This window comes from Cyanistes caeruleus, chromosome Z (assembly GCF_971803275.1).
Source record: "Cyanistes caeruleus chromosome Z, bCyaCae1.hap1.1, whole genome shotgun sequence".
Taxonomy (NCBI): Eukaryota; Metazoa; Chordata; class Aves; order Passeriformes; family Paridae; genus Cyanistes; species Cyanistes caeruleus.
This window is the reverse complement of record NC_141732.1, coordinates 48,511,738-48,536,839: the sequence shown is the minus strand read 5'-3', so window position 1 is coordinate 48,536,839 and position 25,102 is coordinate 48,511,738. Positions and strand designations below refer to the sequence as shown.

General features: G+C 37.4%; 1 protein-coding gene across 1 annotated transcript in view; it reads left to right on the top strand.

The window, feature by feature from the left end:
• Window positions 1-25,102, top strand: part of CNTLN (centlein) — a 191,104-nt gene that overhangs the window by 57,372 nt on the left and 108,630 nt on the right. Inside the window, 5 exon segments of the mRNA XM_086869809.1 lie at window positions 1,998-2,132; window positions 2,715-2,894; window positions 12,271-12,298; window positions 12,301-12,403; window positions 22,162-22,333. Coding sequence (XP_086725935.1) covers window positions 1,998-2,132; window positions 2,715-2,894; window positions 12,271-12,298; window positions 12,301-12,403; window positions 22,162-22,333 — 618 coding nt within the window.

Here is a 25,102-nt window from a genome sequence, read left to right as displayed (position 1 = left end):
GCTCCTGAGTAATACTTCTTGTTTTTTTTCCCTTCTTTGTAAGCATGTGAAATAAGCAGATACGAGAGTAAAAGTTGAATTCATTTAGAGGAAAAGATAAGAGTATGCAAAGTGATACCCCAGAAAAACCATTTGAAACATAACAGGATTTTTTCCATGCAAGTGTAACTCACCTGGATAATTACTACTGCTGTAGTAGAGGACTTCGTAGATTACTTAGGCGAGTTTGCTGCTTAGTGATTGATGGGGTATATCTGTCTTTTGATTGATTTAAAATGTTCAACAGTTCAGTTGTGGAGATAAGTAATTAGTGTGCAAGTCTGATTCAGGATAACCTGTCTAACTATTCTGAATATTCACAGTAAGTAGTTTATTTTGCTTGGAAACTTAAATTGAGAATAAACATTTGAAGCAGCTAGTTGTATTTTTGCACCATCTTGTCTGTTTATTCTCTAAGTTGCTGGAAAACATCCCATTTAAAACAGAACCCAAATATCTCAGATTTCACTTCACAAATACGCATATGCTTCCCAGTTTCTGCACAGTGTATAATGAAACTAAGTAGTAGTGTGATGTACCTGTGTACTCAGAAATTAGATGCCTTAAAGAGCTGGATCTTTTATAAAAATGTGTGTTTGTGAACTTTTAGCTCAGAGCCATGAGTCTCAGGTAGGTGAGATTTTTAATGATGTTTTAAGGGTGTCTCCAAGTACAGGCTTTTTTTTTTATAAATGTTAAGTAAGTAGTAATGAGCTAGAAGGAAGACTCGAAGGAGTCTTAAGAAGCTGCTTACTCCAATTCCATGAGGACCTGGGGAGTGGGAGGGTAAAAACCCAAAATTTCTGATGCTTTTCATAGTAATGTGAATACATACCTTTTTAAAGATACAACTAAATAATTTCTGCCAGCAACAGTTTATTTCTGTAAATGTAATAATTTATCCAAAGAAGAAATATTTTGTCATTTGAAAGGTGAAATGTGACTTCAAATGTACTGTTTTCTGTGTCTTTATTCAGTGTATCTTTATTCTTTTTTAATGTCTGACATACTTATGAACCATATGGAAGCTTTAGACACTGAAAATTCTCAAGAATATTATCAGATGTAGAATAATTGAGATGATTATTGTCTTGCTGATGATTTTTTATGTTTCTGTACGTGCTTCATTTTAGCTTATGTATTAAAAGCAAAGCAGTTATACTTCAGTACTGACATGAAAGTTTCATCAGTTTTGTGACACAGTTATGGTGGTACACTAGTATTCACTGCTAGGAAAATATTATAGATTAAAACCCTTTTGATTTAGAAAGAGATGGGACAAAACAGAACGTTGGATTAAAGTAGACTTCTGGAAAAAATAGGCATTGATTTAATGCAAGAGTCATGAAAATCAAATTAAATTATCACAGAAATGTGAAGTTCTTGTTTTATGGCAGAGATTTTTCTATATGTGGGTGAAGTAACCCATAGTCTGTGTTGAGCAGTGTTGTATTATTTTACTTGAGCTGCAAATTCAGCCAGACTTAATTCTCTTTAAAAATATTTTGCATCATAATCATTTTCGGAGATCAATAGTCGTTTCTGTTTACTGTGACAAATTCTGGAAATTCTGGAGAATTTTGAATTCAGCTCTGGCTTGATTTTTGATGTGCTAGAAATGCAAGTTAAACAGTATTCTAATGCATTCTTAATCCATAAACACAGATATAACTTCTGTAAATGTCTGTTTTTGCATAAGCTTCACTGAGTAATTTCCCTTCAGTTCTGCATTTATAGGCTTCTTTGTTCAGTAGCAGCAGGATATTTGGCTCCTCATTTGCATTACTGTATCTTACAGTCATTGAGTATGATTGAAGTGCTAGTGGAATCAAAATAATGCTTTAAAAACTTCACATGTCAGATAGTTAAATTTTGTAGGCCTAAAACACAGAACATGCATGCTCTTTTGCACTTGCTTTTTTGTCTAAGAACAGGGTTTTTTGGTTTTTTTTAAATAGAGGCTTACAGGACAGCAGCAGGAGATAAACAACTTAATGCAGAAAAAAAGTGCTGTGGATGAGGAAAATGCCCGTTTGAAGAATGAATTCGGTAACTTGAACTGGAAATTTAAAGATAAAAGCCAAGAACTTAAGGTATATTGACTTGTACATAGTTTCATAAGACTGTAGCTTTGAAGTAGTTCTTTAAGCAGTGTCAGCCTTTGTGGCACAGAAAGTGACAAGCTTGGAGAAAAAATTGCCTTAGGCCTTGCTATACCTTGCCGTTTTCTCACATACCAACTGAGAAAGATGCTTTAAAGCCAAGAATCCAAGCTTTATAACTTTCAGATAAATAGTTAATGATGGAAATGGAGCAAAGAAAGTAGAAGTGTGAAGATGTGGCTTCTTGTAATTAGATTCTGATGGGACTGGCATTATTAATTGATAAAGCTGAGGTCTGGGAGGATATGTCTGTGTGGGTCTCAAAAATAGCTGGGGACAGCATCAAAGGCAGCTTGATCAATTAATGGGCTCTTTGCAAATGTGTACTCATCAAAGCTGTCATCCAGCTAAAAAATATGACCCTTCCACCTGCATGAAAGAGGCCAATAAAAGTACACAGGTGACCTTGGCCATCAAATATAGAAGCTGCTGTGAGGGTAAAACTGCACAGTTTATATTTGCTGATTAGTTCTCACTTTTTTGTTTATCGGCCCTTGTGGTACTGTTCTACAGGACACTGAGGAGTGTGCACAGAAGAAGGAAGAGCAAAACAGACTGGTTATAAAAAACCTGGAGGAGGAAAATAAGGGATTAAATATATGCTGTGCTGACCTGCTAAGTGACCTGGAGAAACTGAGGAAGCAGGAGGCACAATGGTAAAAAGAAAAATCTGGCAATGATGCCAGAATAGAGGTACGAAGCGGAATGGACTCCTGGATGTTATTTGAGAATTAACTTCTCCAGACATTTCATTACAAGTTATTTTCTTTACATAGCAAGTTATATATTCAAATCTACCAGTGGGGACTTGCATTCATTTACATGCTATCACTTAAGACCCACAGCTTTTTAAAAATTGATGCTGCAAAGCAGGAATCTGACTTCAAATAGTCATCTTAAAATGTAATCATTAAAAAATAAAAGATGCTGTATTTTGAGATAACATATATATATATATAAATATATATATGAGTGTGAAATAATAAAAGCTTAAAAGTATTACAACAATTTTTTTCTTGATTTGTAATTTACTTACTTATAGTCTTGTTGCAGTAGACTTAATCTTTGTTGTTTTGGAAGAACATGTAGTTCCAAATAAATTGCGTCCTAGCCTCCAAAAGTCTCTGTTCTGTGAGGTGTCTTATTGCTTACAATATATTAAAAAGTTATTTTCATAGTTTATGATAAAGCAAAGAAAGGAAATAACTGAATACACACTATAGAGTAGTTTTTATTTAAATGTTAGTTTTTCTTCTTTCCTGGTGGAAATTGGCTAGTGTTTTTAAAATTTTTCTAATAAATGAGCCACAAACATGGCTTATCTTAATTCAACAGCTGCTTATATACACATCTAGGTATGGGATTATTTTTATTTACATGATGAATATATACTTGCAATGCTGTGTTCTTTTATTACTGAAATACATTCATTGCAATAACTATGGAATTAACACCTCACCCAGAAACGCCCTTTTTTTCTTGCACTAGCGATTTTGGTGATGCTTTGGATTGTTCTGGTAATGGAAACTCTGTTGAAAGAGCTTAATTCAGATTTTTAACATTTGAAGTAAAGTTGCTTCAAATTAACTTCTTCAGACTGGTTATGATTAAAGGACTATAGAGTTCCCAGGACAAGTAATGATTTGTTGATTCTTGGAAGAAAAAAAATCTAATGTGTTCCAAACTGCTAAAATAATTTTTAAGTTGCCCAATTTAGTGCTTGTAATATTGGACAAGTTATTAAAAATCTGTTACCCATCCCTTCAATGAACACAATCAGAGTAACTTTTACGTCTCTGTCTTCCCGTCCGATGAGGCGTGCTGATGGATGAAAGAGCTGGGCGATTGTACGGATGGGAATTAGTGGTGGTTTTTCAGAGGGGTGTTACAAGCAGGTCGAGTTGGTGCCTAGAATGTGAAAGGAAGGTACTTCTCGGGATAAGTGTTGCCTGAGACAGCCAGGGATGTCATTGAGCTGGATATGCTGTTTACATACTAGGAAGAACAGGTTAAGAAAATAAGAATCAGTTGCAGTCTTGGATGTAATGACCATAAAGTTGTCGAGGCCAAGACCTTGAGACAATGATGGAAGGAAAGCAGCACAGTACAGCCCTGGAGTTAAGAAGCAGAGTCTTCAGCTGTTCAGGAAACTTGTAGGTGGAATCCTGTGAGAATCAGTTTTGAAGAATAAAATGCTCAGGAAGGGCTACCATGTCTTTAAAGAAAGCTTCCTCCAAGCTCAGGTATGAAGGTCCACTTGGGAAAAAAAGTGGATATCTCGGGAGATCAGCTTGACTAAATGGAATTCACCACTGGACTCCAGTGTAGGCTGCAGGTGAAAAACAGTATTCAGGAAGTGGAAATGAGGAAAGCTGTAGAGGGGGAGTTCAGAAACATTGTCTGGACACTGAAGGGTGGTAGTGACCTACCTGCAGTTGAGAGTTGCAAATAATGACTGATACAACCAGAATTTCTTGAACTGTTCAGTGAAAGGATGAACAAGGGAAATGGGGACCTGGTGCTGAAATGGAACAGTGAATTAATTACAAAAGTTAATAAATACAGCAGAGGTACTAAATAATTGTTTTTGCCTCAGTCTTATCCAAGGTGTCCCCAAAAGTTTCTGCCTAGAGACAGACTTCAGTGTGACATACTAAGAGTGGATGTGTCGGAAGATACCTGAGAGGACTTGACTAGTACACATCCATTGGGACAACCTGAAATGAACTGCATCCAGGGGTGCTGAGAATGTTGGCTGCCTCTCACCCTTTAATTTGGGAGTTGAATCAGCATCTTTTTGTACATGTTTTTCAGTAATAAAAATGCCATTTAAGAATCTTAATGATTTGTTGCATACAGATGTTATCTATATAAGTCTCCTGTGTTTGAAAGAATAAAATTAATCCTTATCAATATAAGCTTGCCCAACATTGCCTTTAAAATATGTATTAGATGGTAGAAATATGAGATCTTAATTACTGATTGCTTCTTTGGAATAGTCACCTGTGCAAAGGCTGAAGTGTTATTAGCCTTTTTTTTTTTTTTTCCTGTCTTCAAACCATTTCCATTGAAGAAAAGTGCCACTTTTCCCTTTCAATGGCTGGTTGCTATTGTAACCTACTATAATCAGGTATAAAATTCAACTTCTTCAAATTGAGAGAAAGGAAAAGCTGCTATGGATCATTTGTCCTTTTACAGAACATTTCTTTAAAGTTTTGTTGTATTAGCTGAAATCAGAGTGAGACAGGTTAACAGGAGGATACCTGAAAAGATGGCTAAAAAGCTGACAACAGTGTTTTATTGTCTGTCTTTTCTGTATCTACCTTCATATAAATTATGTAGAGTGTACAGGAAGTTGATTAAGTCTTTGCTTTCTACCTAAAGTAGTTCTTGAGAACTTTTTGTGCTTCTTTTGTGCTTCCCAGAGCTTATATATCAGCTTTCTATATGTCCTAAAAGTGAACAAATGGAAAAGTTGTCTATCAGCCAGCTTGTCTCCCTATCTAAGTATCAATTAGTTATTTATTTCGTTGTTCGTTAGGTGGAGGTTACTTAAGCTATTGTTTAGTATCAAGATGAATGTATTTTTCCCCAAACTCAAGTCACAAAAGGCTTTGTATGTAGATGAAAAAATGTCAGACTGGCAGATTTTAAGTGGAAGTGAAGTAAAAGATAGTGGAATTTCTTACTGGTGAGTTGTTTGTTTATTTTTGTTAATTCCTAGTTAGCACAGTACTTTTTGAAGTGTCTGAAGTCTGAAGGTCAGAACTTCCAAAGAAACAGCCATCTCTCTCAAGAGGAGCCTGGATTTAGTTCCACTGAAAAATGAGAGTTTTATTGAGATGGGACCTTGAAAAATTACTCTCACTTCTGTCATAATATATAATAGGAAAAAACATGAAAACAAAGCTACTGTCTTTGAAAGTGACTTTCAAAGGGTTTGAAGCTACAAATAACAAAACTGTGGTGTTAATTCAGAGTGACTCCATAATGGGCATAACTGTGCTTCCTCATCCCTTGTTTTTTTTTATGCTTTTCATGTTTGAAGCTCTTTTAAATTCACCTTTTCTTGTGCTGTCTTGTATTGTGCCATCTATAAATATGCATTTTTCTCTCTCATATAACTGAATTATTTGATGCCTTGACTATTTTAAGTGGTGCTTTTTTTAAAAAAAATAGGCTTTAAAAAGCCTGTATTTTAAACATTGTCCATTGAAATGGATTGTAATTTAAAAACCCAGATTAGGAGTATTTGTGCTAGGTAAATTTTCACAAATTTACCTAGCATGTTTACGCATTAAATTTTTTGACTACAGTATCAACAAGGGAATGTGATACATTCCATATGATCTTAAAAGTGCATATGCTCAGAAATTGAGTGTAAAATATTATAGGTTACTTCGTGGTCAAAAGTATGATGTTGATGAAAACTCAACATGAGCCAGCAACATGCAGCTGCAGCCCAGAGGTCCGTGTCATGAGCTGCATTGAAAGAGGTGCCTCAGCAGGCCAAAGGAGGTGATTTTCCCCCTCTGCTGAGCCCTTGTGAGACCCCACCAGGAGTGCCCTGTATAGTTCTGGTACTCCTAACATGAGAAGGATGTGGTACTCCTGTAGCAAGTCTGGAGGAGGGCCATGAGTGCACTGGACCACCTTCCCTACAAAGACAGACTGAGCAGGTTGTGGCAGTCTATGGATGCTAGCTTTGGAGCAGGCTGCAGGCCCATGGCCTCTCAGTCCTGCCTGAGAAGCTAGCCTGGGAAATTCATAGGAAGATTTCAAAACAATCCTCAGAGACAGAAAACAACTGCCAGGTGCTGTTTGTCTGTCCTCTTGTTTTCCTTGCAGGAGGGAGTCAGGGGGGTGGTGAGCCCCCCTGACCAATGATGGTGATGTAGCACTTTGCTAACCAATAAGAGTTTCTTTTCTGTACCTTCCACGTACCAGTCTATAAAACAGGCCTGAAGTAATAAACCAGAGAATTCTCCTGTTGTGACTCCCTTGAGAGTCCAGTGTCGTTCTTTCTAGCCATTCCCAATCGGAACGACATCTGGTGACCCCGACGTGATGTTGAACCGACCCCCGAGGTCCGGTAACCCGACGTGATGTGCAGCCGACCCCCGAGGTCAGAAAGCAACTGGCGTGACGACACCTGCTAATCCCCTGAGGGTAAGCAGCGAGCGGGAAAAAAGCCAGCCCTTCCCCCTGGAGGGGTAAGTGGAATTCTCCCGGGCTTTCCTAGAGGAAGCTGGTTTTGAAAACCAACGGGATAGTGGAGCCTGCCGGTGAGCGGGCTTGGAACAGCCGTCTTGGCGAAGCAGAGCTCGAAGTCCCGGGTCAGAGCCAATAGCATCTGCATTACTGCATTCGCGGAGCCGCCAAGATAAAGTTTTCATAATAGAAAACTGTAATTTAACTAACGAGCAGCTGGTCTGCCTTGCATGGAAAAATGCCTTGCTGAGCATAAGACTCTGTATTCCTGAATTGCTGAGCGTAAGACTCTGTATTCCTGAAGAAGATATGCGCGCTTTGTTCCACTGGGTAAAAGCGCAGGAGTTTGCTATGACTGCGAATGGTGTGTTTGACCTTGAGATTTGGTGGTCAGCAGGGGACCACCTGTAGACTGAGCTAGTTGCGGGAAATACCAGTGCGTGCGACTTAGCAGCAACATGGAGAGTGATCTTTAGGGCACTGGAACAGTGCCAGCCTAAAAACAGTGAAACCAAGATGAGAAACTTTGATGCCGAAAGTTCCTCCATTGTACAAGATGAGGGACTGGGAGATGAAACCGTGGATGAACTGCGTAGTGCTGTTTTGGCTCTGCCCGGGCCCTCGGAGGACTTTAGCAGCGAACAAGAGCAATCTGCAAGCCAGAGATCTCCCTCTCCAGAACAGTTTGAGCGCCCGCCATCCGCGGAGCTTGGCGCGCGGGCTTTGCCAACAGAAAAACCCCCCGTGTACCAACACGGCGGGGCGTGCGGCTCCCCCCGGCAGAGAAGCGGCGGGGGGAGGGGGAACAGCAACCTCGTTCCCCCTGCACCTGCCCGCCGCCACCGGCCGCGGCCCGGGCGGCCGCCAGCCGACCCCGAAAAAGCCGAGCCCAAGCCCAAATCTGAGGCTGGGGCCAGACCCGTGGTGGGCATCGCCCCGCCCCCTGCATCCGAAGTGCCAGCGAGAAAGCGGCAGGGGGGCCGGCGGCCTCGCTCGCCCCGCGCGTGCGCGGGACGCGCTAGCCCCGCGCCCACCTCGCTCCCTCCGTGCTCAGCCGCGCTCCCCCCACGCTCCAGCGGGGAGGTGCGGGGAGAGGAGGAGGGCGAGCCTCGCTCCCCCCGCGCTTGCTGTGCTGGAGAGCGCCGGGCCGAGTTCTGCGGCCCCGCGCCCCCCCGCACACATCCGAAGTACCAGCAAAAAAGTGGCGGGGGAGGGAAACAGAGCAACAAGCCCCCCGCCAGGACCTTCCGCACCGGCCCGAGGAGATGCCTCGGGGTCGGTGCCATGTCCGTTGGCTCCAATGACCTGAGCCGTGCCAAAGTCCTGCAGTCCCTGCGGGACCCAAATTTACTCACCTTGTACCTTTTAAGTCTTGTGTTTACAGAGCTGACAACCAGCCACGAAGAGATGGTAACTTCGAATTCCCTGAACCTCCCAGAAATTTACAAACTGCTGTTCTAACAACCAAAAATCATCCTAAACGAGTCTGCATCCTATCCATCCTTAGTGAAACCTCCATAAACTTCCTCATTCAGCACAATCCAGTCAAAAAACCCGACGAACAATAACAACAACCATGTAAACTTTATAAATCCCTCAAAAACCCCTCAATTATATTTAAAGAGAAAATCCAATGAAAAAAAAAAAAAAAGGGGATAAGAAGGGGGGATCAAAGCATCATAAATTGCATTGTGCATTGTTAATTGATTTGTAAAAAGTTTATAGATTTTGCATAGTAAAATTGAGTAGAGTGTCATTGAGTATAAATCTAAGTGTACTTAATGTGAGTTTTATCACTTTAGTGTTCTTTTAAACTACTCTATTGACAAGTTAGACTGTCAATTCAAACAGACTAACAATGTTTTATATAGTGTGTGTACTAATTCACTGAATTAGAAATATTAGACTCAACCATCAAGTCCTTGCAAGGAAAACAATTCTTAAACATCAAAACGTAAACCAAAATTCTAGATCAACATCCATTCAAAGTTCTAGTAAAGAAACCTCTTGAGCTGGGTTTGTTCTCTGTCCTACAAGGGCCCAGTAGGATGTAACAAACACTGCTTTTTTATTTTTTCTAACGGAAAGGGTGAATTATGGATGCTAGCTTTGGAACAGGCTGCAGGGAGCTGCAGAGACTGCAGGCCCATGGCCTCTCAGTCCTGCCTGAGAAGCTAGCCTGGGAAATTCATAGGAGGATTTCAAAACGATCCTCAGAGACAGAAAACAACTGCCAGGTGCTGTTTGTCTGTCCTCTTGTTTTCCTTGCAGGAGAGAGTCAGAGGGGTGGTGAGCCCCCCCTGACCAATGATGGTGATGTAGCACTTTGCTAACCAATAAGAGTTTCCTTTCTGTACTTTCCACGTACCAGTCTATAAAACAGGCCTGAAGTAATAAACCAGAGAATTCTCCTGTTGTGACTCCCTTGAGAGTCCATGTCGTTCTTTATCGCCGTTCCCAATCAGAACGACAGCAGTCCAGGCTGAGGAAGAGAAATTCCTATGGAACGACCTTCCAGGATCTGACCAGGGCCCACAGGGAAACAGGAGGACTCTTTGTCAGGAACTGTGGTGATAGGACAAGGAGGAGTGAATACAAATTGTAGGAGAAATTTAGGTTAGAGATTAGGAAGCAATTCTTTACTATGAGGATGAGGAGACACTAGAACCGATTGCCCAGGGAGGTTGCAGATGCCCTGACCCTGGCAATGTTCAAGACCAGGCTGGACAAGGCCTTGAGTATCCTGACTTAGTAGGGAGATATCCCTGCCCATGGCAGGGGGGGTTGGAACCATATGACCTTTCAGATCCTTCCTAATCCAAACCATTCTAGGATTCTATTTTGGGTGTCAATATTCAGCTGAGCTTTTGTACATCAATATATAATATTGCAATATTTTGTATAACAAGTTTTTCCCTTCCATTTTTTCATGTTTTACTCTTTCAGTAATGCTTCCAAAAAACTCAAGCTTTCAAAATATGTTCAAAAAGGTTGAACTGATTGATTTCTTACTTGAAACCTTTGACTTATTTGAAGTCAAATATGTCACAAATAAAGTACTTAGAGATATTTTTTCCTGATCTTAAATTTTCTCATTAGATATTACTTCTGAAGTTGCATCTGTGACAAAATAATGTGTTACATATTCATTGTATTGTACTCTCCAATGGATGATGGGAATTTAAAGCATTGGTAATGTTAGATTTTTTTCATCTCTTCCATGGAAAACCTCTGCAACTCTATAGTGTAGTATTAGAAATAGGCAAATAGAATTTATTCACAGAATATATGAACTATTACAATTTTTGTTCACATATTCAATACCTTTAGCTGCAGAGGAAAATAGTACTGAGGAGAAACCCTACAATTATTTGTCTGCAAGTTATAAATACCTTATTACAATTTAAAAAATGTGTGTGTTGATAGTGAACTGTCTCTTATAATTTTGAATTTTTTCATTATTCAAGGAAAAACTAAATTTTTCCACCTAGTCTTTGACATTGAATCGTGACTCATTTGACTACAACAGGTATGTAGCCTGATACTTGTCAGGAAACAAATTAATTTCCTACCTCATTCACATGTAGATTTTGCTATTTCCTTACATCAGTGTTACTATTACTAACAGGACATGATAGTTCTTGTACAATTTCAAGGAATTTGATTGTAGTGCACTTCTGATATATCTAAATACCTATAAGAAATTTTTGTGCAATTTTAAGGAATTTAATTTATTTAGAAATTCATTATTCACTTTTCAGTTATAGAAATATTTTGATAACCACAGTATTTGAGGCATCATTTCTGAAAGGGAAAAATGTGCATTCTCTTATTTCTTTAACTAAGTGTATATGTAAATGGAAAACTAGTACACTTTTGGCAGTAGATTAGGGATGATATTCTACGAGGAGGATTTTATTTTAAATTATTAATGAATCTTGGAATATTTGCCTTACTGAGAATGAGTGATTGCATCTGTGAGTAGCTTAATACCAAAGCAGGTCTAAGGCTGTTGCCACCATCTGAAATTCTGTTCTAGATATTGCTGTAATATTTATATTTCCATTCTTGCCTCAAAGACCTCTGGAGAGAATAATCATACAAAGTTTCCTAAGGACTGATGTGCTCTTCTGAGGGAACTCTAGCAAGGTTTATTGCAAGGTCTAGCCAGGTGGAGATTGAAGTCTTGTTTGAGTAAGCTACCTTGCTGCTGTGTTTCCTGGATACACCTTTGCAGTTTGCTGACTAATTTCAGCAGTAGAGCTTATGGTAAAAGGCAGACCTTGTTTGTTTGTGTTGTTTTCAGTGTGTACTTTCAGAAATTTTCTTGTATGCGGTTTCTTTTCCTGAAGTAACTGTTCCTTGCACTGAATTAGCAGTGCAAAATAAAAACAGATTTAACAAGCAGTCTCAGAAATGAATCTGTATCTATGATTCATACTTCATATACACAATACTGTAAACTTTTGTGAGAGCTTAAAACAATGAATGCATAGCTGCTTTTTTTTTAGGGATGTCTACATAAGAAACAAGGTATAATCAGTTTCGTAGTTAAATAGGGAAGTGCTGTTTTGCAAAGATTTGATTCAGGATCCTCCTTCCACATCCAGCAACTGAGTTAAGGAAAACTTCTTAGAGTAAAGAAAAGGTTGTCACCTAAAATTTGAAGTACACCTTTTTTTTCTGGTATTTAACATTTTTCATACATGCACATATAATGGTATGCATTTGCTTAGACTGCAATAAATGTATGCATGCATGTATGGGCACATCTATATATCTATATACATAGATTACTTGCATAGTAGATTTTAACTATTTCTTCTTCATTAATGCATTTCAGATGCTTTCTTTGCAGAATTTGGAAACTGATTTAGGAGAGACAAGAAAAAAATAAAAAGTTTACACAGTATATGCAGTAACTTACCATCTCAGGTAGACGTGAAACAGGAAGAACTTTTCCAAAATGGTTGTGATGTGGTTGGAGCTAAGTAACTATTTCATAGTAACTTTAAGTCTGAATCCTCTCAAAGAGCTTGTTGTTTTATTTGCAAAATGGTATCATGCATTAGAGATACTTTTGTGTAGCAGTGTGTTTTACCATTCTGTTCACAAGAGGTAAGGTTTTTGGAAGTCTACAAGTTTATGTAGACACTTTCTGATACATTTTGACTCTTGGTATATCTTACCTGTTTCTGAGTAGTGATAGACTTTAGCAATTACACTTCTGTAATTTGCACTGGGTCAAAGAACTACCAATCTCTACTGAAAGTAAAAAAGTAACATTATAATTAGTGACATAAACATTAATTAGAAAGACTAAACACCCTAAACTTGAAAAAGCTTTAAGCCTAAGTTTAACTTTTTAATTAGAGTCAAATCTGACAAGTCAGCAGAAGTCTACATAGGATGGTGCTAAACGTTTAAAGTGCAGTGGTTTAAGCTTTATCTTAGGTCTCACACACTATTTTTTTTACACCAAATCTGTAAGATTAGTGCTGCATTATTTCTGTCTTGGAAAAACTAAAGGACAGAATGAATTCTACGAATTGAAAGGACTACTGAATTCCCCAGAATGAATGTAATGTCAGAAGATAATTGGTAACTCAGTGGATTGTCAGGAGATTGTTCTTGTTTGACTTCTTAATTTCAGAAGCATAGTGTTTCATTCCTATATTAGATAAATAATGTTCCCTTCAACGTTCCTTTAAATTGTGGTTTTGCCCAAAGAACTGCTGTTGGGAAGTAGGAATCATTGGTAAGGGTACTCCTCTTTACTTTCCAAGCACAAATAATCTCTCTGTAAGGAGTCAGTATCTAAGTGTTTTTTTGGGAAAAAAAAAAACCCAAAAAACCCTGAAAACCAAGAAATATGATTTCTGATGCCTAAATTGTCTATTTGTTGAAATCTCTATAAGAAAGATGATGTCTTTACAAGAAAAAAGATTTTCGTGTTTAAAAGGAATAATACTGGTTGGGTTTTAAAAAGTCAATGAACATAAGTTTATTGGGAAATTGTATTGAAAGAGGCAGTCAGTGGAATTTGTGAAATTCAGCAATAGACTAATAGAATTTATCTCCTGAAATTGTTCTTAGAAAAAATATATATGTATGAGGACTGAGGACAGCAAAGAAGACATTTTAGAATCGTTTAGGTAATCAAGTTTGCAAAGTTACTGCTTGCTGGTTTCAGCTTAGGATATTGCAATCTGAATTGGCCAAATCTTTGAACTTCAAATTTCTCAAAATGTAGTCTTTTCTATTAATTGCTAAACAACCTCTTGTAGTTTGACAGAATTCATTAAAATAAGGACATTTTTGAATATAAGGTCTGAACGTGAGGTAATAAAGAGATGAATACCATATTTATTTTAAGTTGAAATCTTCTTCTATGTTTTTCCATATAACCAGTCCTCTAAATTCATGTAAAACGGTTTGGTAAAGCAATCATATAGCTGTTTTTTGTGGGCTTTAATATTTTCCTTCCTAGACTCTTGTTTGTATTGCAATAATTAATAGTATTTTTTGATATCACTAGTATGTGACTTATGCTTCATATGTCTGTATGTATATATTTGATTGGTATCATGATAATTAATTGTCTGCTAATGCCTGTCTGCTAATCTCAATGAACTTCAGCTACAAATTTCTTGTTGACATTTCTGCTATGAAGAAGGCTTAAGCTTGTATTATGTAAAATTCACAGTTTCAGCAGTTAGCAATACATACTAAGAGTTGCAAATATTTTGTACTTTTTTAATACAGAATAGTGACACTTCTCCTTATCTTCCTGAGATGTCAGTATGTAGAGAAAATTACATTTCTATAGTTTTTCAATTAAAAAAAAAATTATACAAATCTTTGTCCAAAAGAAGTCATTTAAGTTAAAGTAACAACTCTGCAGTTAAAGGAAAAATCTGAGGAGAATATGAAGTCTTTCCATCTACTCATCTTTCTAGGCCAAAGTCTTACAAAGTCTGTGTTGGCTTCATGATTAAAACATTCAATTTTTTCTATTTATGTTAACTGTTTGTTTTTTTTTAATCCATTTAAAATTTAGTCTTATGAAAGTATCACATTGAATGATTGGTTGTCATTTGATGCTGGCAAAAAATTCTTTGACAAATAGCGTGAAAAATACCCCATCCTCCCTAGTATCTTCAGTTTCCCATCATCAATTTCAAACTTCAGACCTGAAAAAGACAACCTGTCTTGCAAATGTGTCTGTTCTCCCCCGTGCTCTGTCTCCCTGTTTGCTGCCTTTCTACATTCCCCACCCTTTCATTCTGTGAAAACAGAGCAGGAACACAATTGAAATCATTAGAAACAAGAAGAAGAAAAAAGGGAAGGCTTCTTTCATTTGGTGTTTTCTTTCATATACAGCATAGGCAGATTTTGAAAAATACATCTGCTGACACCTTGGTAATGCTGTCCAAAATTTTTGCACTAGGTGCTGTGTTCAATTGGAGAAGGAGGTCTCCAAGGCAATATGTACATAGTGGACTAGAGCTCTGTATCTTGTGCATTCACAACTTCCTGCACTGTGCATATCTGTCAGTTTGTTGGCAAGAGATTTTTTTAGTTTAACAGTAGGTGTGTGTCATCCTGAAAATTAAGCCTTCTGATAATGTTTTCATAGTTTTAGTTACTTTCCCATTGAAGTCCTGTAAACATAAGTTATTTATCACATTTCTTCTAAGAAACATCTTTTGATGGACATATCGCATGCTTGGTAAGGTGGTAGCTTAATTATCCAATCCCTGGTCATTGCTGAGAATCTGTAAGTACTGGAGTCAGAGAATAAAGTCACAGGTTTTGTTCTGACACTGAGAGTGGTCATGTGAATCATTTTGTGTGCTTTAGTGACAGGTGTGTCTGTAGACATCAAGAGAATTTTTATCTTCGGCAAATTAGCAGAGATCAAGCATTGAAGAAATACTCCAGTGCACCTCTGGTTCTACAGAATAACAAGGTGTTCTTGAAAATACTGCCGTGTGTCAGTAAAAGTCTGCCACATAGTTTTGAGGTGCAGAAGATACAATTTCTAGGACCAGTGAACAAACAGTATTTGCAGGATACATTCTGTATGGTGAATGTCTTCAAGAAGCCATTACCTTTATTTTTTTGGCTTAATTTTTGCAAAGTACTCTTCACCTCACTGGGTTTAATTTCATGCTTCCGAATTACATGTGAAATGCACTTTCTTGTTATATTTTTCATGTTTTCATTCAGTACAGATTTTCTGGATCTCTTTAGAGTCCGTGATAACCTTTTCGTTTTCAAGCTTGGTGATTTTTTGCTTTAAAATTACACTAAATACCAGAGTCTAGAGCTTTGTGCTCTGACACAGAACACAGTGGAGCACTGAACATCAAGCTAGAGAGGTCTGTTTGACTCACTTGAGCCTTGCTGTCACAAGTATCCAGGAAATATGAAACTGTTTGCAAATATAGTAAAATATATTCTAAAATTAATTTTAATTTCTTGCTCCAGTGTTTTTAGTGGAAATATGGGCCATGACTTCTTTCCTTCTATTTGTATCTAGTCCAAATCTATCCCTGATGATTTTCCGACTATTATTTTCTCTAACAATGTTCCTGTTTTTACTCCCTCACCCTCTGTGCCCCCACCCTGTTCACCACTTCTTCCAATGTAGTTGCTGTAAATTATGAAGCAGTCAGATTTTCACTCAAATCTTGTTTTGCTCCTATTGGATTTTTCGGGTTATTCTTTGCTGTGAGCTGAAAACCATTTTGTAGTATTTATGCCATTTCCACGAGAAGTCATAATCTATAGGACCTGTCACTGTGCTTTATTTTTAGACTACTTTTAGACTATTTTTAGGTAATGGAATCTAAAGATTTCTTGAATTACCCCAAACCACCTTGTATTCCCTTGGTAACAGGGGCAGCTGAGCTCAAAGTCCGAGTATATTCCCCAGAATTGTGGTGGTGAAACAAAGCTAAGAACATCACCTGAAATGATGTGTAGGTTCTTAATTCTGTTTGTAGCAAGGTTACCTAGCATGTGGAATGGCAATAGCTATTAATTTCATTTACATCTCTGGGAAGCTACAGGTTACTGTAAAACCATTGGTAGGGGCATACAAGGCCCCTTTCCCCTACCAAGACAGAAAGGTTTTATTTAATCTTATGTTTTAAGGATAGAAGGAAATGTCTGTGAGCACCAGACATTTCTACCCTAAGCAATATTAGTGACTTAAATATTGTTACTGGTTGTAAAAGGTGTCAGATATTTGAGTCGTGCTGCTGTCTGCTTTTGTGGTGTCTTCACGTAGCATCGGCCTTGCAATGCTGAAAGCAAAGTCTACTAAGGCTACTGTACCAACAGTCTTACTTCAGGTATTGAAATAATTTAGTAATGCACTTCTATTTTGACGTGAGAAAAACCAGACTGTTTTTCATAGCACACTCTTCCTTTTTGCTTGAAGAGTGCAGGTCACTTCCTGTAAATTTCTTAATTTTCCATTGTATTCTTCTTAAGGTGTGAGATTTTTTTTTTTTTTTTTAAATTCTCAGTACTACCTGCTGACTTTACTCTTTAAAAAGTTAAAAGCTCTTAGTGTATCATAGTCTGCTAATTTTTGGGAGGTTTAGGGCTATGGAAAAAAGTAGATTTAAGTGCTGCAGTTTGGGTCTTAGCTGATAGTTTTTTTCAATTACTGTTGCTCATGGTGACTTTTTCTTAAAATTGTATTTCTTTAAAATGTATAGTATGTTGAAACATTTTATCATCATGTGCTTATATTTGTATATGTATATCTGTATGTATCTATGTATGTATGTACATGCTTAAGTATAATTTATATATTTCATATGTAGATGTATATCTTTTTATATATCTGGTATGTATGTATAGATGCCTGCATATAGTGTGGGTAATGGCTCATATATGTTAAATGCCACTTGTTATACTGGTTACATTCAGTTAGTGAGTTTTGGTTATTTCTTCTCTTACTTGCTCACCCAAGTTAATAGTTTTTCTGAGGACTTGACATGCTTATCTTGCTGCAGTGACAGGATAAGGTGCCTATCTTGTAGAGTGTTCATTGTTTGCTGCTTAGAGTAAGCATGTTAATAAATATTTTGAGGTTGATTTTGAATACTCTGACCACAGGACAAACAGATTAGTAACAGAATCACAGAGAACCACTGAGAGGCTGAAGCTGGCAGACACCTCTGGAGATGATGTAGTACTCTCCTCCAGTAGATCCTAGTAACAGCAGGCTGCCCAGTACTGTGTCCAAACTGGGTATGTCCAAGAATGGAGACTCTGCAACCTCTCTGAGTTGGCTCTTCCAGTGTTTGGTCATTTTTAGTGGATATTTTTACTATATTTCGCTGAAATTTCATCTGGTTTTTATTGGTACTCATTGTCTCTTTTCCTGTCACTGATCACCACCTACAAGAATGCATCTACATCTTCTTTCTGGATTGCCATCAGGTATTTATAGATGTTGGTAGTTCAGTTGCCACTGAACTACCCCTTCTGCAGGCTGAGCAGACCACACTTTCCCAGGCTCTCTATGTATAGCAGATGCTGCAATACTTAGATTATCTTTGTGGCCCTTCGTTGGCTCTCTCCAGCCATGTTTCTCTTGTACTGGGGAGCCCAGAACTGGACACAGCATCAAGATGTGTCTTAAAACTTCTGACTAGAGGGGAAGGATCACCTCCCTTTCTCTGCTGCCACCACTATCCTCTGCACAGCTCAGGATTTCATTGGCATTTGGCACAAGGCCACATTATTATCTGATAGCCACTCAGGTGTCCACCAGGATCCCCAGGGCATTTTCTGACAAGGTGCTTTCCAGCATGTCTGTTCCCAGATTGTGCTTTTGCACAGGATTATTACCTCCTGGGGCAGTAATTTTACACTTGTCTTTGTTGAGCTTCATAAGGCTCCTGTCCAGCCAGTTTGTCTGGTCTGTCAAGGTCCCTGTCAATGGCAGCACAAACATCTGTTGCAGACTGCCTCTTCTTTGTGCCTTTAGCAAGGTTGCCATGGTACATTCTGTCCCATTGTCTGGGTCATTAATGATGATGTTGAAAAGTGGTAGCCCTGATGTTAGCCTCTAGGCTACTCCTTTAGTGCCTGGCCTTGAAATGGACTTGGCATCATTGATCAAAACTCTTCAAACCCTGCAGTTCTACCAGTTCAAGGGAACTTTACTGTCCACTTATCAGTCTGTCTATAGTATTTTTGAGAGACTGTGTCAAAAATCTTAGTACAATCAAAAAGAGGAACGTCCTGTGCTCACCCCTTATCGACTGAGATAGTAATTCCCTCAGAGAAGGCTGCCAGACTAGTTGGTTAGAGCATGGTGCTAATAACATCAAGGCTGTGGTTTCAGTCCCTGTATGAGCCATTTACTTGAAAGTTGTACTTGCTGATCATTGTGGTCCCTTTCCAGCTAAGAATATTCTATGAATCTGTAAATATTATTTCCCCTTACAACTCCTAGTGATCATCTTCTCCATTATGTGGTCCATTGCCTTCCTACAGACTTAGATGTAGTTAACTGCTCTAGTTTCCAAGAACCTTCCTTTTGAACATAGGCCTTCCTAAAGAACCTGTATCCAGTGTTTCAGTCATGTGCTTGTCTGTGTGATCCCACTGAGTGCAGCAGGTGCAGACAGATCTCTCATTGCTCCCATTTTCTTCCATGGAGATGTGCTGTGTCCATTTGAACAGCAGCTTCAGATAGGCACCTGTTTGTGCTTATATCCCACTGCATGAAAAATCATGCTGTAAGAGGCTAGTTTCTGCAAAGGAGACAGAGGAGTCCTGCAAGAATCAACTTCATTTGAATAAAGCTAGAGAATCCACTAGGCCATATCCCTATGGTGTCTGTCAGGTTTTTGGAAGACATGGCCTCCTTTTATCCTAAACTCCTGACTGCATTTTGCCATCCTCCTTTCCCCATTGGCCTTCCTGAAGCACCTACTACATATTCCTCCTGTAAGATGTATCCCCCCAACCTCCATCATGCATTGCAAGGCCTTTAAATTAGCTTTAAGCCCAGCCTGGCTGGAAAAGTTAATATTCATAAGTCTATTAAGTCTTCTTGTTTTTCCCTGAAGTTCAGCCTGAACTCAGTTCTGCAACAAACTTGCTTGATATTTCTGAAGGCCTCCACATCCACTTCTCCAGAACTTGACTGGCTTTTTTCAGATTGAGTTGTTTGTGAAGACGTCATCACCCGTTTCCCCTGTCATCAGGAAGACTCTTAAGAACCTCCCTCATACAGTGAGCACTCTGTTATTTATGTATATAAAATGAACATTCTTCCAGAACATTCTGCTGCTAATCACAAGATCTTTTCTGTCCATGTCTATCTGTCTACTTCTGCCTGCCAGTCGAGGCCACAACTCCCTCGCTTGTCATTTCATCAACATCTTTGATCCCTGCCATTCCTAGTTTAAAGCACCCCTCGTTGATCTGGTTCAACTATTATCAAAGGTGCTTATTTATGTGCATTTATTTGTATTGCACATTGATTCTGAATAGTGCCTGGTAAGGTTACCATAATTTCCATATTGGTCTATAAAAGTGAAGTAAAAGAGGGCTCCCCCATTGATTTGCAGTGATTTATTTTATGCAAAAATAGTGCCTCATTCACTAAAGACAAAAGCAAGTTAAGTAGAAACATGAATAAATAAAGTTTGATTTTTAATATGTATTATAATGGAGCTGTGACTGAGTTTTCTTACACTTAAAAAGCCTTGAATTTAACATAAGCCAACATGTTAATATGTTCTGACTCTGCTGTTGTTCTTGTGTGGCTGCAAGACTTAGTTTCCCCCTCCCACCGCCTCCCCTTAAGGATATAACTGGAAGCCTGATAAAGTCAACAAATAAGATTCCCATTGACCTTAATACACTTTGTGGGCAGACCATTAGAGAACACATAATACTGCATTCTCGGGTGACAGACACAGATAACTGCACTGATGTTTGCATACAAATTAAAGAGTAGCAATATAGCAGACTGGTCTTGAGGATTCAACATTATCCCATGTTTTTCTCTTGCAATAAAATGAAGATCTGATTGGAGAACCTGTGCAAAATTAATATAATATGTGTTTTCACTGTCTGCAGTGAAAAGATGTGTTATTTTCTATAATATATGCACACAGGGAAATAAAAGAAGTGGTTTTTTGGAAGCCTGTTGTAAAGCTGTCAGAAAGCACTAATATATACACACACATATATATACACACACATGTATATATATCACTGTGTCTGTGTTTCTGCTGCTATTCTTCTGAATGGAATTAAATTAGTACATATGCATTACATACTGCAGTGGCACTTTCTTACATCAGGAGTCTTTCATGTATCTCTACCCGTGTTAACTTTGGGGAACTACTTTACAATTCATTTAGAACAGCAGGACTTAACATTAAGTCCTAATAAGCATGGTTAGCGTGTCCTTAAGTGTTATCCTTTGTTGCTCTGTTAGCATACTTTCTAAAATGGTGCTTCTTAACAAAATAAAATTGACTGTCATGTTGTACATGTAATTTAAATTCTTGCATAATTATTTGCATGCATCTATATTGAATAATAGTTTAGTCACAAACCCTAATTAGTGGCATATGTTTTAATTAAAAAAAAAATCTGTGAACTTCCCTTAAAATTGTTTATTTGTTGTTCTGTTTTTCCTGGAAGATGACAATGAAGTTGGTAATGCTGCTTACCTTTTGTACACTAATCTTTGTCTGAATATCTCCAGAAGCATTAGAAAAATACGATGATAACTCCTGTTAATGAGAATTCAAGTCACAGAAATGTTATGTATATGTTAGAGGTTACGTAGACAATTTTTTGAAGAAGTAAGGAAGAAAATTAGTTGGAGTGCTAAATATATATTTTGGTATCTCTGTGTAATATTAGTGTGAAATGTGCTTATGAAATAAAAGGGAATTAAGTAGAAAATATATGAACAGGGATTAATAGAGTCATCTGTACTTTTAATATATGTTACAGAAAATTTTTGAAGTTTTAATCATTGTTTATTGTAAGTGTTACTGTACTTTGATCTTAATTTAGAAAATCTATCATCAGTACAGTAAAATTGTCAAGAAAGTTGATTATACTAGTTCTATCCTATGGCTGCATTATAACACCATTCCTATTATTGTTTTTATAGGGCTTTTATTATGTTATATAATATGCACCAAAGTTTTTGCTTACTTTTTTAATGGTTGTTGCAATATGCCATACCTGCAGACAAAAAGTAATTTATCAGCAAACATATTCATGTGTCTAGGGAGTTGATGCATTTCAGAAAAAAAGCTTGCTTCACATATACTCTGCAAATTCAGAAAAAAGTTTTACCTTTTTCTGATTGTTCTAAGCAAAAAGAGACCTAAACTGTTTACAGTTGATGTATTCTACATATTTTACATTTTGGCACTGCTAAAGAGTTAACTGCATATTGATTAGAAAAAGATAAAGTAGTGAAAATTTATTCATTTTAGAGCAATTAAAGCATTACAGGGAAATAGGCATTCCATTTTGAAAGTTAAGTGTTTTGTAGGTATTTCTCAAAAGTGTATGATAAATATTTAATATGTAATTTACAGTGTTTGTAAAACAGTTGACAGAAAAATAAATGAAGATAGGAAGCTCATTATCTACAATTTAAATTATTTGCATACAATTTTTTAACAGAGGGCATTGTTCTTTTTCTTAATTTCTCTTTACTTCTTGTTTTGCACAGGAAGGAGTTAGAGGAGCCACAGAATCTTTACAGACAAAACATTGAAGATACAACACAGCAGGCTGAGCTGATAAAGCAGCTAGAGGCTCTCAATGCTGATACACAAAAAGTACTGCAAGACCAAGAATTTGCTCACACAGCTAAAACAACATATCAAAAAGTATGTTATTCTGCTTTATGATCATAGGGTTCACTTTAATATCCATCTGTACAATATCAACACACAGAGTAATCAAAGCTCTTTGTAATGTTGCATATTCTAGATCTCTTTCTATTATTGCCAAAATATAGTTGAGTATCCAAGTCCATTGACCTAATTGCTTACCAGCATATATGGCCCCTTGCATACATTGAATTGATTAGCCTTAAAAAATTCAGATTTCGTTGCATCTGAAGAAAAATAGGATTGAATTGCCAAGAAACCTGCTCTATAAAAATTACCTAGAAAAATTGTTGCTGTAATATCTTTTGAAATGGTTAACTAGTTCACGAAGTTGGAACAATATATACATTTGCATAACAGTTTTATGTGTTTGGTGAATATCAGGGAAAATGTTCACTCTAATGATCTGTCAAGCACACACTACTCAGACCATCTCCTGAGTTTATGAAAATATGTATATTTTTCAATCTGTAAGAAATATAGGAGATACATTTGCTTCCTTTTTAGAGAGATTAAGAAGGAAGAAGGCAAGGAAGAATTTTATAAACAACTTTCACGTGCCTTCTACTATGTTGCAGCTGCTTTCTGAAGTTGTGTATTGCCGGGTTTTTTTCCCAAAAATTTTTCTTCCCTTTGTCATCTTACTTATATAAGATGAGTGTGCAGTTTGCAGTTGAATTGTGAAGCTAGGCCTGAGTCAAATTAGAAACAGTACTGGATTTGTAAAGATGTATTTGGTTAGCACTTCATAGCTTGTAGTGTCCAGTACATTCTTGTCTACTTGACACTGTACTGTGTGATGTGGTTTGCTAAGATAATTATAAATTTTGTGGAATACCAGCATAAAGAGCTGCTGCATATAAAAAGGAGTGGAAATAACCCCAAATACCAGAGAAAACTCTACAGTTTATTTGACTGCAGTGATGCTAGATGTTAAATCATTTCTACATTGTAGTAGTAGCTCAGTCAAACTACAGGTGGACTTTCTATCAAAGCTGTTCAGAATATGTACAAGGCAGGGGGAATTTATCTATCCAGGGCAAGATGGAGTAAATTCTAGAATGAAAAGAAAAGCGAATAAAGGTGTCAGTTTTTTATTTTCCATTCTCTAGTCAATGTTTCTAAAGGTGTTAAATAGATCCTTTGAGTCACTCAAAAAAAAAAAAAAAAAAAAATTAAAAAAAGGAAAGACAGTATGACGTGTCTTTCTTGGTATGTATAAGACTGTATTCTTCCAGTCAAGTTCTACAAGAATACATTATGAAAGAAAATAAAACTGAATTTTCATGGGACTGTTTTAAAGCATGAAAAAATTCTTCATAAAGATTACTTTAGCTTGCACAGTTGAGATTTTGCCAGTATTTTTTCAGTATGGGAAAGAAATACCTACCCTATGAAAAACAGTTGCTAAAGTAACATGTAAAATTGGTGGTTATATTGATAAGGTAGAGGGTCAAGCCTCTTCTAATCTGGGCTTGGTTGAATATTTGGAATTGCTTCAGGCAGGACTTAAAGCTTCTGCCTATCTTGCCTTATAACAAGAATAGTGTGGTTTAGAAGACAAGCCCTAGTTTTTGATAGCTACCAAGTACTCCCAACTTAGAAAAGATTAACTTTGCTGATTTGGAGGTGTTGAATTCAATATTTTTTTACATGGAGGAGTAAGGTCCCATAAATTTCTTAAACCAGCAAAAGCCAACTTATATCTGCTAAAAAATTACTATTGTGGAACTGCTAAGTTGTCTTTTCATAAAATATCAAACCTGAAAAAATACAGAAAAAAAAGAAAGGTGAAAAAAGGAGTAAGTGAAGCTCCCAAAGTCACAGTGCACTAGAGCTAATGTTTGTAGCAAGTTGAATTAAGAGAACTTTGGAAGGGGAAAGGAATTAATTTATTATGACAGTCCGATTCTGTATTTCTGAGCAGAATTGTATAAAATAGCCAATTGTAATTGCTTCAAAGTAACAGGGATTTTTCAAATCGTAAGATATGTAGTCCTAGTGAAGTCACAGCAGGCTTTTGGAAAACTCAGCATCTATAGAAATAATATAAATGTCTATTTTTTTGCTTGAATGAGAGAGGCACGAACTATTGCAGACAAATCTGTGTTCTGTTTGTCTTCTCTGCATTAATAATATGCAGTCTGCAACAGCTAGATAAGGATGTGTCAGCTATTCCATAAATATAGTCACAAAGGAATATTTTCCTACTTCTTCAAATGGCATTGAGCCTATCAGCGTGTACATCCTATGATATATTGTCCCTTACAGCAAGATCAATGACCTCTCTGTTAGTGGTCAGATAGGCACTCTGTGCTGTAGCTCAGGCAGTATGGTTGGCTCACATATTCAAAGTTCACGTTCACAGGGTGCCATTGAGAAAAACAGATCTTTGTGCTGATGTTAATGTGTAGTATGAAACAGTAGACTGAGAAAAGGAAAAAGATTTCTGATAAATCTGAGGTCATAAACTTGCTTTGATTTATGTATATATTTATTGAGGACCAGAAATTTTCAAGTCTAGCTGTAGTGAGCAGCATGTAAAGATCTATAATCTGTTTTATCAAGTTGGGTTGAGTTCACATATCGTTTTTCTCTAAGTACAAATTTTAAGGATGCTGTGTTCTACAATAACTCCTTTACATTAGAGCTTTTATGGAAATAAATTGATGTCTATTTCATGTTGCAGCTGTAGTTCATATTCTCAAGGATAGAGAATATTTTTCTAAAATGTGTAGCATCTGCTTTAGTGGTCCCAAATGCTCTGGGGACTTCATT